The following is a 12,814-nucleotide window of genomic DNA, read 5'->3' as shown; positions in this document are numbered from 1 at the left end:
TGACCGGATTAAAATATTCCAGTTTGTTCTCTTGGGGATAAGAGACCCATTAATAAATTGAGACAGGAGCCTCAAATTCCCCCTGGAAGAACACTGTGGCTTATCCTGTTATCTTACATTAATTGCATCATTGTTTTCATGAACATGACAGCTGCTTATCAAACCAGTTAGCAACCAAGAGTGTTTTTTTTTTGTAAAGAATGCCAGTAAAAGAAAGTCACTCCCTTTCTTCACTTCCTCCTGTTAAGAAACCAAACAGGTTAGAGAGAGAACACAGGTCTGCCGCCTGGCAGAGGTTCAGCACATTGAGAAACCAGCTCGTCTTGTTGCCTGGCTGTCCAATGGCGGTGACCGGCTCACTGTGCGAGCTGCCTAGCTAGCTAGAGCGCAGCTGATTGGCTGAGGACCAGGTACAGTAAGCGGACATCCTCAAAAAGACTGTATCTTGCTGTGTGTAGCCTGCCATGGGTCTACAAACCACCTCTTGGCTGTTGCTAAGTAACTGCTGAGTCTGTGATAAGTGCTGCTGGGAATTTTTGGAAATCTCTCTGAGGTGTTTCTGTGGTAAAAAATATATCCGTAAAGGTTTAGGACAGAAATTCCTTCTTTGCAAATACTGATAGAGTAAGACGAGCACTTTTCACACTAGCGTTATGCTGACGCAGGTAAGACTAACTTTAAAAAACTGTCAGTGTGTCAAACTGCTGCTGGAACCAGTAGATTTTAATGAGTTAAGCCAGTTGTATATAAGCTACTTCATTAAAGGTGCTGCAGAGTAACTACACAGGTGGGACAAATGCATGTCTTGAGATGATTATTGCACTTTAAGAAGACAAATCTTTGCAAGCGGGGTCTATGCAGGCCGTCTGTCAGCGTCTGTTGCTTTGTGCAGTTAACCAAGCATGTTAAAAAAAAAAAAAAAAAAAAGGAAACGCTGTCCCCTTAACAACAAGCAGTGAAATAAAACCCATTTTCTGTCCTCCGTTGTACTTTCAGCAGCAGCCGACGGCGGTCAGCGGCACTCGCTGAAACGGCCGGAGAAGCCTTTGTGTGCCTGTGTGTGCGTGTGTGTGTGAGACTAAAGAGTGTGTTAGAGACTTGCCTGGGCCGTGGTGCGTGCAGGTCAGAGGGGCATGGATGGTTGGAGGAGGACAGGGACTTTTGATGGCGGATGCGCGAGGAAGAGGAGGAGGAGGAGGAGGAGAGGACGGCTGCGGCCGAGGCAGTGGAGGCGCGGGAGCCGGGAGTAATTAGGCTGGGTGGCGGGAGGGAGGGAGGAGGAAACAGGAGGAATGGCCCCGCCCAATGCAAACACACAGACAGACAGACAGACAGACAGACAGACACACACACACACACAGACACACACACACACACACACACACACACACACACACGTGGCCGACACAGGACAGTGAGCGCAGCAGCGGCACCCATGTAGACAGTCAGACACACCGGGCGGGGGCGGGAGGGGTTTGTGTGAGAGGTGGGCGGGGGGGGTGAGGTGGAGCATGGTTAGAAGCAGCTCTTGTCAAACAGTTAAAAAAAAATATGAAAAAAAAAATATAAAGAAAAAAAAATGGGGGAGAGGTTGTGGGAGGGGCCGGGGGGGAGGGAGAGGAGAGACAGACACAGAGGAAGAAAGAGAAGAAAGTGGAAGTGCGACGGAAAACAGTTGTCTCTTCGCGCCTACAGTCGCCTGCTGGCTTCACGCTCACACTCACTACCTTCGCATGACACTCGAGGAAACCGAGTGTGCCATAATAAACCATCTCATTTAAATCCATGACTGATTTTCAAGCACACTGTGCTCAAAAAACAAAAAAGTTGAGTTAGTTAGTTAGTTGAGACCAACTAACTATTGGTTAGTTCAGACCAATAGCTGTCAAAAAAAATCAAGGTGTTTTCAGTCACGGAAAGAATGACTAATTTATAAACTAGAGAAGTCACAGACTTCATGACGTAATTGTGAACAGCAATGTTCTACTAGCAGTCGTCCACTAGATGTGAATCGCTTGAAATGCGCAACATTTCCACAAGCCTCTCCGCACTGCACAGCCCTGTTTGCTGTCTTGACTGTCGCACAAAGAAACAGAGGGAGACAGCGGAGAGTGGTACCAACCACGGACCAATAGGAAGAGAGGGAGAGGAAGTTAGCCGAGGGAGAGAGAGAGAGAGAGAGAGGGAGAGAGAGAAAGAGAGAGAGAGAGAGAGAGAGAGAGAGAGAGAGAGAGAGACAGGAAGACTTGTACAGGAGGTCAGCAGAACGGCTGCTAATTGTAGAGAAACAGAGAGAGAGCTGAGAGAAACACACAGACTCTTTCTGATTGGGATTAGTAGCAGCTGGTGATGGAAAAATAACCGCATTCACTGGACCAGCCCAGTGTGTGGCAAGAACTGGGCCATGTGTGACATGTATGTGTAAGCTAAGTGTGTGTGTGTGTGTGTGTGTGTGTGTGTGTGTGTGTGTGTGTGTGTGTGTGTGTGTGTAGATATGTGTAAGCCTATTAAGAGCAAAACACAGGGACCATATAGTGGCACTAAGAGTTAATATTCCATCACAAGTCTCCCTAATCTCCTTAGAAAGAAAGGGGGAGGAAAGGAGAGAAGAGAGATTAATATAAAAGACAAGTGAGCAGAGGGGGGAGAAAAGAGAGGGAGGAAAAGGAAATAAAAGTCAGTGCCAAGAATAAATGAGTGACTTAAGAGTCAGGGGGGATGAGAGCTCAGGCGCATGTCAGGGAGAGAGAGAGAGAGAAATAGCGAGAAATAGAGCGAGAGAGAGAGAGAGAGAGAGAGAGAGAGAGAGCGTTGAACGGAGAAAAGAGAGCAGGAAGTGAGGAGGAGGGGATGGTTGGGGCGGAGGAGAGGGAGAGGGGAGTCACAAGTATAAAAGCCCAAACTGTGAAGCATTAATGATGATCAAATTGAGTTACTTTTGAAATCAGGAGGCAGATGGCAACACCTACATGAGCAGAGCCTGCCACAACTAACAAACCCACAGTACAGTTAAAAAAAGAACACAATGCTGTCTCAGATGACCACACCGCCACGACGTGTTAGTTTCACTTTTCAATAAATAAATAAGAAATTTCAAACAAATAGTTTAATTGTCAAATCTTTCCGTCTTGCCGAGGAGGTCCTCTGAGACTGGCACACAGGTGATGAATGGCAAAGGGACGCTGCTATTCAATGCTTATGAAAAAGCACATAAAGCATATGGCTGGTTAAAAAGCAAATGTTATGTGCGTGAAGTGGTCCGTGTGGATGGACAGGGGGTGTTTGTCGGGAGGGGGCGGAGTCAGCGGCTGACAGTTCCTGTATTATTGTGGTGTCTGGAAATTACTTGGCTGGCAAGGGACGGACTGAGGGACGGACTGAGGGACGGACTGAGGGACGGACTGACGGACGGCCCGTGGTCCCATAAATATTCCAACATGAAAAAAATCCTCTGTGCAAAATGTCTCAAATGCACTGTGTGGTTTCATTGTTGCCTCTTGTTCTTCGGGGGTTCCTATCTAATGTCACTTGAGAGGAGGCCGGCATCTCTGGCTGGCAGGCCTTAATCACACCATCATGGCTAATCTGTAATCTACTGAAGCTTTGGCCTCAATTTGAGCAGGGAGCCTGACTTTCCTGTCCTGGAGGCTCCCTGCTGCCCCGCCCACCCCGCCCCACCTGCCACGCCCTCGAGGAAACGCCAAGGACCCCCCTCTACCCCCCCTCCCCTCCCTCCAGCCAGCTGGCAGCGCCGTGGTAAGACAGTCGGCCGAGGTCTGGGAATCGTTAAGACATCTGCGACGCCTGCCTCGGCGACACGTGTGTGTGTGTGTGTGTGTGTGTGTGTGTGTGTGTGTGTGTGTTGCGTGTGTGCGTGCCGACGAGGAAGCGGATGTGCCTCGATCGGGACTGGAGTGCGGAGAGAGAAAGAGGTGTGCGTGAGAACGAGCCAATGTGCCCGTACTTGCCCCCATGCCTTCTGAAAATATCTCGTTCCTCTGCACTGTGAGCGTGTATGTGTGTGGGGGTGTGTGTGTGTGTGTGTGCGCGTGTGTGTACCTGTTGTCCTTGCCGTTCTGGATGCCCTGGGTTGCTCTGTCAGTGAGAGGAGAGTTTCGGCGGCCGGTACCAGTGGACAGGATGCTATTCTGCATTGTTGGGGAAAACAAAATAGCAGTATTACAGATGAGAGAGATGACAGCGTCTGTTAGCCCAGCAAAGCATTTCATTCACTCATCTACTCTACAATTTCAACACAGTTTCCATTTCCCTGAAAGATTATCTATCAACTTGGTGGTGGTGGTGGTGGTGGTGGTGAGGTGTGGGGGGGGGATTGAGCAGAACAAGATGATGTCATAAAATCCTTATAGCCGTGACAACGGGCTGATCTGTGCGGCTCTAACAGGAAGCTGGAGCGCTATAAACCAAAAAACACCCTGCACACCCTCACAGTCTGACGAGAGGTGACTCCCGGCTAGAGTACAGCGATCTTTTTATATCAGCGTTGCTGCCGTCCAAGTTCAATGCGAGCGTGGTTTGGTGCCGACTGCGCGTCGGGAAAACAGGGAAGGTTTGTTTTCAGCAAACACGGCGGCCCGTCGCAGGTAGAGGAGCGCGTGGATGGAAATATTCAAAGGCCCCACATCGTGCTTGCATTCACTTCATGGCTCGTCATCCTCGACCCCTGCAAGGAGGCCTCGCGCAATTTCCTAAAACTACAGATCTTCAAGAACAAAAATGTTTCTCCCATAACTAATGCTTTGTTTGGAAGTAGGGATGTTAACAATTAATCGATTATCGATTAAGAATTTAATCGATAAAAGTTAAATTAGTTGCAATTAATTGAACAATTTTTTACACAGGTTGTTACGATCATTATAACTGTAGAGTGGCAGGAAAGAGCAATTCACCTGTAGATACTGTGATGGTCATAATATACCTTGAACAAGTTACTTTTAAACAACTTTTAAAAAATAAATAAATAAATAAAATCACACATTGGTGGTCACATTGGACCCTCTACATTATTTAAGGGTTAGATAATGTGTTCCTTACACTTTTTTCATTGTGAAATTTAGGTTCTCCGAAAAAAATTGCCGCTTATCAATTAGTCGTTAATCGATCAATAAGGTCAATCAACTAACGATTAATCAATTAATCGATAATTTGCATCCCCATTTGGAAGAGAACAAAAAAATTTTTTTTTTGGGATAGCAAGGGGAGCGAGCTAAAGAATTCAAGGATGGACTTGCCTTTAATTCAGGGGAGTTCTTTGACAGGATACTATTACAAGAAAGTGAACTAAGCATGAAATGGGACCTTTAAAAAAAAAACATAATTTGATATATTCAACTGCTTTTAGTGGGAGGTTCCTTGTTATTCAAACGATTTTATTATTACAGTGACAAACAACCACTGCATTTTCCTTGTTAAGAGACAACAAGCCGTGATCTCATGCGGTGTGACAAGTGTCTTACAGTAGAAGGCGTCGCACTCTTCTTGCGGTCAGAGGGGACCAGAGGGCTCGCTGGGACCTTGGTGGTAGAGCTGCCTGACGATCCTTTCCTCCCAGAATCCTCGGCTACAGTACGGTTGTCAGCTTGACCCCCTCGCTTGGAGTAGGAGGAGGAGCCTGGGGAGGGATGGGGGGGTACATCAGGAGAGTCCATCTCATGAAGTGGCACGGTGTATGAACTTGTGTCTCTGTCTTGTATCTTTTAAGCTCTATTGTTGTTTATTCTATTTCCAGTCAACATCTGTGCTTTTGTGTTTATCACAATGAGTTTGAGCACAGTGCAATTGAAAATCAATCGAGGATTTAAATGAGATGGTTTAATAAAAAAAAACTGCCACTGACGGAGCCAGTGCCAGTAGACTGAAACACACCGGTCTCACCTTGGTCAGTGGCCCTGCGGTTCTGAGGCTTGTGGTTGGACGATACGCTGCGCTGTACCTTGGAGAGACAGACAGGCTCAAAAGTCAGTGTGCTACATGTGACTTGGGAATTGTTTTTCGACGACACAGGACGTGATGGTGAATTTTCTTTCACAGTGAATGAGTCGCCATGGCTTGGGTTTGTGTCACCTTTAGGATTTAAGGAAAAACCCTTTATTGTACCTTGTGAGGTGGGGAAGGGGCATTAACGTTGCTTACATCACTTCCTGGCCGAGATTTGATGCACACTTCATCCAGCTGAGGATGGGGGGGAGGAAAAAAATTAATTTGTGCATATTTCATACAGTGTTGATGTAACTTAAACAGAAACTATTTAAATCAGAAGTAGTCACAGGGATTGATTTGAGCAGAAATATGGGCTAAAATTTAGAAGAAAAAAACAAAAATTGACTTATTTTAATAATGTATATGAGAGAAAAGTCCTTTATGTCCTTGTGTTGTACATGCAGCAGTGGGAACAGCGTACCTCAGAGTTCCTGTAGTCCAGTAGCAGATACGCAGCCATCACATCATTATACTTCTGATTCACCAGCGAGTCCTGGATCTCCTCCTGGGAGAATCCCATCTGCAGCATGATCTCTGCGCACCCAAAATCACATTACAATTAGCACCAGTTTCCTGCAGGTCTGCAATTCTCATTAGAAAGAATTATGGTTGTGCGTTTGTATGCGCGTGTAGGAAAAAGAACATCGCAAGCATGTGGGAGGAACTATTAAATGAATGAATTTATTTTTTTTGTCTTTTTCTTCCCACCTGTCCTCCTCGGGTCCTTATAATCTGGCTGGGGTTCGATGTAGGGTTTGAGTTCTTCCTCCTCGTGGCCAACATTCATCCACCGGTCCCTCATTATCTGCTGCTGGGAGCAATTCGAAGAACAGATGCAACCACAAACCAAAGAGTTGTCAAAGCAATAACAGGAAAAAAAGGTTTAAAGAAAGCAAAACACGGCATGCACAATGATTCGGACCATTTGAGCAGTACACCTAATGGGTGAAGCCGGGAAATTTCCCATTGAAAATACACATAAACCTTCATCAAACAAACAGGTGCCGCGACCTTTCACAAACAGGTTACACTGACTCAGTGTGTCTGCGACTACGAGAGCCTGTCGCTACAAGCCAGGAGGGACCAGAACCGGAGGGGAAGCAAACTGCCAGTGCAGCTCTGTCATACACAAACTTTAAGGGAGGCAGTGTGACAGTTACAAGACTTTCTCACACTTCAGCTCAAGTCTCTCTTCTCATGCAGAGCTTCTGTCATGTGAAGCAGCTCAAGGAGAGAGCAATCTCGAAGCTAATTTCCAAAGTCAAACAACAAAAGCAGCCACTCTGGGAATTACCAAAGATTCAAATTTGCTGCAGACGACTAACATTAGCGCAACCACTTTTAGTTACAGTGACAAGTGCATATTAAATACCAACAACACTGTCACAGCAGCTCATGTGCAGCAGGCTCAGTGAGGTGCGGTCTAACGTGGTAATGACAACCGTTTTAAAAGCTTTCAAATCTATAAGGTTTCGCTTCCAGTGAGACAAAACATTATTTCTGTACAAGGTGACGCAGCACGCGTACCTCAAGGCTGCCCCTTTTGGAGGGGTTCAGGATCAGGAACTTTTTGAGCAGGTTCTCGCAGTCTGTGGACATGTAGAAGGGAATCCTGTACTTCCCGCGCAGCACGCGCTCTCTCAGCTCCTGGTGGTGGGAAAAGACCAGGCAAGTCAATGGGAGGCATGACAAATCCCCCTCTGAATATTCACTCACTGTACTCAAATTCAAATTCAAACAACTTTATTAGTCCCCCGGGGGCAATTTAGTTTAGGCAGTTCTGACGTAGAGAACGCACACACAAAACAACACTGCAGTTTGGGGCACATGTCCGGCTGAGGCAGAGGCACTTAAGATACGGTCACTAAATTGTGCGAAGTGGCCCATGAACATGACAAAAATACGACTATAAATAAATAATAACAATAAATAATAAAAAGGTGGCACGTTTTTAGAACAGCTCAACATTTGCAGTGCAACAATGTCAACAACCACTCACCAGTTGGAAAAATACATGCTAGACTTTACAAAAGAATCCAATTATATGCCAAAAGGTCATAGTGTTGTGTCATAAGATGTACGAGATGTGGATAATTACACAATTGGGTCATAGTTGATGTTAGGGCACACTTACGAAAATAAGAAAAGCCTGTTTTGCAGCTTTTACAATAAGTACTGAGGGATGTAAAACTGCATAATACTGCAAAACAGGTTGCCAAATAAAGGAAAAGCAACAGAATAATCCAGTGGAGGACAAGTAAAATGACAAAAATAGAAATTTTGCATAATTGAAAAAACAAAATTAGAAAATATTATGACCATAATTCAAAAGATAATGGCAAATTGTATTTGGCAAAACAAAATATTTGAAGTCAAACGTTCTGTTTCTCAGGCTCAGTCTTCCTTTCCAGGGACTGAGAAGCAGCGTGTCAAATACAAACAGCAGCTTATGTAACTTTCCACCCACTGACCTTAAGGTTCTGTCCATCAAAGGGCAGCGAGCCGCTGACCAGCGTGTAGAGGATCACCCCCAGGCTCCACACGTCCACCTCGGGCCCGTCGTACTTCTTGCCCTGGAAGAGCTCGGGGGCTGCGTAGGGCGGGGAGCCGCAGAACGTGTCCAGCTTGTTCCCCAGTGTGAACTCATTACTGAAGCCGAAGTCGGCTATTTTGATGTTCATGTCTGCGTCCAGCAGCAGGTTCTCCGCCTTGAGACAGAGGAAATAGGAGTGTGGGAGTAGTGAGAAGGAAAAAACCAAACAAACAAAACAAAAAAAAACCCTGCTAAGCAGTAAGAAAAAATAAAAAAAAATAAAAAGTCTGCGAGGGGCAGCGGGATGGAGTGAAGCAGCGTGCAGGGAGCGCTTTCATACCACACGTGGCAAGAAATGAATCTAACTCCGTGCGATTATGCAACTGGTTTTAGGAAATGTGGATCTCTTCATTACAGGAAGGTCAGAGGGTAATAAAGACTACAGCTGAGGATAAACCACCGCCTCCTGTTATCAATATAATAACTGCCATATAATTGCTCTCCTGGGACATTTATTTACCAAGACAGCCGGGATTCTCTGGGAAATAACTGCGGCCGAGCGTGGAGGCTGTCATCGCAACAGATGGGGGAGGAGGGGGCAAACAATGGGCAGTGTCTTGCCACAGGTTAGTCCCTCTCTCTGTCCTACTGCGTGTGTGTGTGTGCGCGCGTGTGCGCGCATGCCTAAAGAAAGCCAGTGAGCAAGAAGGCTGTGGTTGCCTAGCAACAGGTGCGCTCTCTTTTTTTTCACTCGCTCCAAGACTCTGCTGCATTTATGCACATTTCAATACACCACTGATATTATCTTCAGGCTCTGACCTGGAAGAAAAGCACCTGCCTCAAAGTTCTGCAGATATTTAAGACCTTCCCCGATCAAGATGGAATCTCTCCGGTGACGCTGGTGAACGGCGTCGTTGGCGATACGAGTCTTAACTGCAAAGACTATTTCTGCAGCAGTGTCCCAGATGTAACGCACCGCGCGCAGAAAAACTATCCCAAATACTGCCCTTAGTGCCTCTTAGCAAACGTAAGCCCTTTTAACTGCTGCGTGCAAAAAGAAATGGTTGCACGATCTGGGTCAAGGCCTTCGGAAACGTTGATTAAAAAAAGCTCGAACAAAAACAGAGGAGTGAGGAAAGGCAAGTTCCAGATTAGAGGACCATCTACGGTTACCGTCAAAGTAATCACGATAATGTCTAGATGGCAGGTCTGCCTGCTGGCATGATAAGAGGATTTACAACTCGACATAATACTCTGAGCCAAAAGGGACCTGGAAGCATTAAAACAGCATTGTGTTATTATTGCACCTACGGACGTGAAGCAAAGGCAGAGAGCAGGGAGAAACTCTAGGAGGCCAAAGAGGAGCAGGATTCCCTGTGTGGCGCAGCAGCACCAGCAGGAGGAGGAGTTCGTCTACAGGGTGTGTGTGTACATTCTCACAACCACTTAAAAAAAAAACGGTTGTCTTTTGTGTTTCACTTCCAGACTGACTGCTGTGAGAACGCCGGGAGAGACAAAGAGGTAACGTGAGCGCTGTGACACCCAACCGCACTCGCAGTGTGTATTCTCACCTTGAGGTCTCTGTGTACTATGCACTTCTGATGGCAATACTGCACCGCCGACACAATCTGCCGAGTGACAGGTGGATGGGGGGGACACGGGGAGAGAGGGGAGAAGGAGAGAGGAAAGACAAAAACAACATGAACCCCTGGAAGTGGTACAGAGGTGATCTAGCGCACAAGGTCGCTCGTCGCTGCTGGAGGGCAACACCGGGGGAGGGCAAGAGGCAAATAATTAGAATGTCCGAGCCCAAAGCGGTGATGTCTTCTAAGAAAAAAAAAAAGAAGAAAAAAGTCACATCTTATCCAGAAGTGACTTCCCGGATGTTCTCTCACACCTCGCTGGTAGCTCTCCCAGCTCAGTGGCAACACCGCAGCCAGGTGTTGGTTCCACCCACTGACGCCGCCTCGCTGTTCCCCTCCACACACGAGGAAGGTAACAGCAGCAAAGTATCAGTTTCAGAAAGCAAGCTTCGCCGGGGAACTGTCGACGTTTAGGTCAACTCGCTCGCATGAGTTCAGTTTGAGAAGAACGCAAAGACACCGCGACCGGTTTCCGCTCACCTGTCTGAATTTGGCACGAGCTTCTTTCTCCTTCATCCTTCCGTGGGCCACCAAGTAATCAAAGACCTCTCCTGGGAGGCGAGAAAGGCAGATTTAGAGTCGCAACCTGATAGGCGTCTCTTTAACCAGACGATGGGGGTCAAGCGGACAATAAACTCAGCGGCTGTCACTTGGAGGAAAAAAAAAAACCCCCAGCGAGTAAAAGACACAAGTTTAAAGGAGCATTTTTATGACAAGAAAATGGTAACAATGCAATCAAACGCCTTTAAATAATACTTCAGATTATTACATTTTTTTATATCCTAAAAAGTCTGATTGTTACACACAGAGTGGACCGCCCTCCCTCACCCCCACTCAATGATTTCCCAGTGACACACACTCACCTCCACTGGCGTACTCCATTACCAGGTACAAAGTCTTCTCTGTCTCTATTACCTCAAAGAGCTTGACTGGAGACGGAGGGAGGAACACACCATGGGTTTGGGGGAGGTGGGGGAGGTGGGGGAGAAAAAGCGAGTGGCAATTGTAGCACGAGAGAAGGAGAGAGAAAAGAGAAGGAGCAGCGGTTAAAAAACAAGCGCAGTGAAAACTGCAGAGTGATACGGAGGAGCCCCTTGACTGTCATGAGGCTGCCACGCTTGAACTTGAAGCATCAGCTCAATGCGGTTGTCGTCGTCGTCGTGGGGCAACGTGGTGCCGCGGCTCTCCATGACTCACCTATGTTGGGGTGATTCAGCATCTTCATGATCCTCACCTCCCGGAAGAGCTGCCAAACAGAACACACTGCCGTGTCACACATGCCGCTTTCCTCCCGTCGCAGTGAGCGACGGCCAAACGTTCTCTAACAAATAGACATGAATTCATGTGTGCATTGTGCACATTGAAGTTACAATTTCCTGTCGATTCACTGCCGAGTCGGCAGGAAAAAAGAAAAAATCAATACTTGATGTGGGTTTAAACGTTCACTTCCTGTTGATGAGCACGCGGTTCGCATTACAAGGAGGAACACGGTTATTATAGATAGAATCTCAAGTCTGGGAAGAAAAACGGGGGATTTCAAAATAAAATAATATTATTAAAGGCATTAGGAGGCGCTTGTCAGCAATCACAAATTAATTTCGCTGAGCCAGCAGATGAACCGTGCTCATTGTACGTCTAACCAGGAGACAGAGAGAGCAAAGCCGACATCTGCGCTGCACATTTTTCAAGCGCAACTTTCCTATAATTGGATCCAACACAGCTGAGGAGACCAGGCGGCTTTACGTCGGGCCGAGGGGCGTGTCACCGTCGCCACTTATCGCCAGATTTACGTCACGCCGAGGCGCCACGGCTCTCCTCTTAATTTGTGTCACGCGTTCATTTATTTATTTATTTTTTCCCAGAGTTTGCGTCGTGTCCCGTGCCTGCGAGTCTGTGGACACGCCAGTGACGGAGTGACGGGGGGTGCGTGTCAGTGGACAGACCCCACCCTTAGCACCATCAAAAAGGAAGTAATTACAGCCTGTTTCCTGTAATTAAAACTCTCTCTGAAAAAAAAAGTGGACCACTTCAGAGAGCGCAGAGAAGGAGGGAAGGAGAAGCGAGGACAGGAAGACTTGTTTTTGGGAGGGGGGTGGGGTGGGGGGGTGTTTATGACAAAAAGGATAAGGACCGAGGTTGGCACATGTGCGACTGTGTGCGTGTGTGACAGACACACAAGGGGGGGGGGGAGAGAGAGAGAGAGAGAGAGAGAGAGAGAGAGAGGCTCACCTTCTGCAAACTGGAGGAGTTGAGCTGCGTCTTATCGATGATCTTTACAGCCACCTGTGCGCAAAGAGAAACACGCATGTGTCAGTTTGTTATTACACTTTTACGCTCCTGTAACACCTGCTATTACAGCTCTCGCCACTTCACAAGTACACAAACACCACTGATTGGCTGGGAGGCCTGCGCGTGCGCGAAAAAAGAAAAAAGGAACAGCACAATCGCACAAGTGGGAGATAATAATAATAAAAAAACATGCACACAATCACGGCTAGGCAGCGCGGGTTGCGTAATAGGGGAGGTGGCGCACGGCTGGAGTGGCGTCTACGGGTCCTCATCTACAACAAGAGTGGACGCTGGGACGCAGAGAGGAGTGAGAAAGAGGGAGGGATGGAAAGACGAGAGTAGGACAGAT

General features: G+C 47.1%; 1 protein-coding gene across 8 annotated transcripts in view; it reads right to left on the bottom strand.

Annotated features, from left to right (window-relative positions):
• mark2b (MAP/microtubule affinity-regulating kinase 2b) overlaps positions 1 to 12,814 on the bottom strand; it is a 47,497-nt gene that overhangs the window by 13,971 nt on the left and 20,712 nt on the right. For 6 of the 8 annotated variants that reach the window (XM_076034109.1, XM_076034111.1, XM_076034115.1 and 3 more), the window contains exons 3-16: positions 12,406 to 12,459; positions 11,374 to 11,422; positions 11,040 to 11,105; positions 10,657 to 10,727; positions 10,105 to 10,161; positions 8,472 to 8,708; positions 7,528 to 7,647; positions 6,709 to 6,808; positions 6,422 to 6,534; positions 6,118 to 6,192; positions 5,896 to 5,953; positions 5,478 to 5,632; positions 4,060 to 4,148; positions 1,103 to 1,255 (exon numbers count right to left, since the gene is read on the bottom strand). In XM_076034109.1, the coding sequence (XP_075890224.1) occupies positions 1,103 to 1,255; positions 4,060 to 4,148; positions 5,478 to 5,632; positions 5,896 to 5,953; positions 6,118 to 6,192; positions 6,422 to 6,534; positions 6,709 to 6,808; positions 7,528 to 7,647; positions 8,472 to 8,708; positions 10,105 to 10,161; positions 10,657 to 10,727; positions 11,040 to 11,105; positions 11,374 to 11,422; positions 12,406 to 12,459 (1,397 nt within the window). The remainder of the gene's footprint in view (positions 1 to 1,102; positions 1,256 to 4,059; positions 4,149 to 5,477; positions 5,633 to 5,895; positions 5,954 to 6,117; positions 6,193 to 6,421; positions 6,535 to 6,708; positions 6,809 to 7,527; positions 7,648 to 8,471; positions 8,709 to 10,104; positions 10,162 to 10,656; positions 10,728 to 11,039; positions 11,106 to 11,373; positions 11,423 to 12,405; positions 12,460 to 12,814) is intronic. The other 2 variants (XM_076034114.1, XM_076034117.1) reach the window with 2 other exon arrangements.

The sequence above is a fragment of the Nelusetta ayraudi genome, unplaced genomic scaffold (genome assembly GCF_046127955.1).
Source record: "Nelusetta ayraudi isolate G7.1 ecotype Tasmania unplaced genomic scaffold, CSIRO-AGI_Nayr_v1 ptg000042l, whole genome shotgun sequence".
In the NCBI taxonomy this organism is placed as follows: domain Eukaryota; kingdom Metazoa; phylum Chordata; class Actinopteri; order Tetraodontiformes; family Monacanthidae; genus Nelusetta; species Nelusetta ayraudi.
This window is presented reverse-complemented; position numbering and strand designations above follow the sequence as displayed.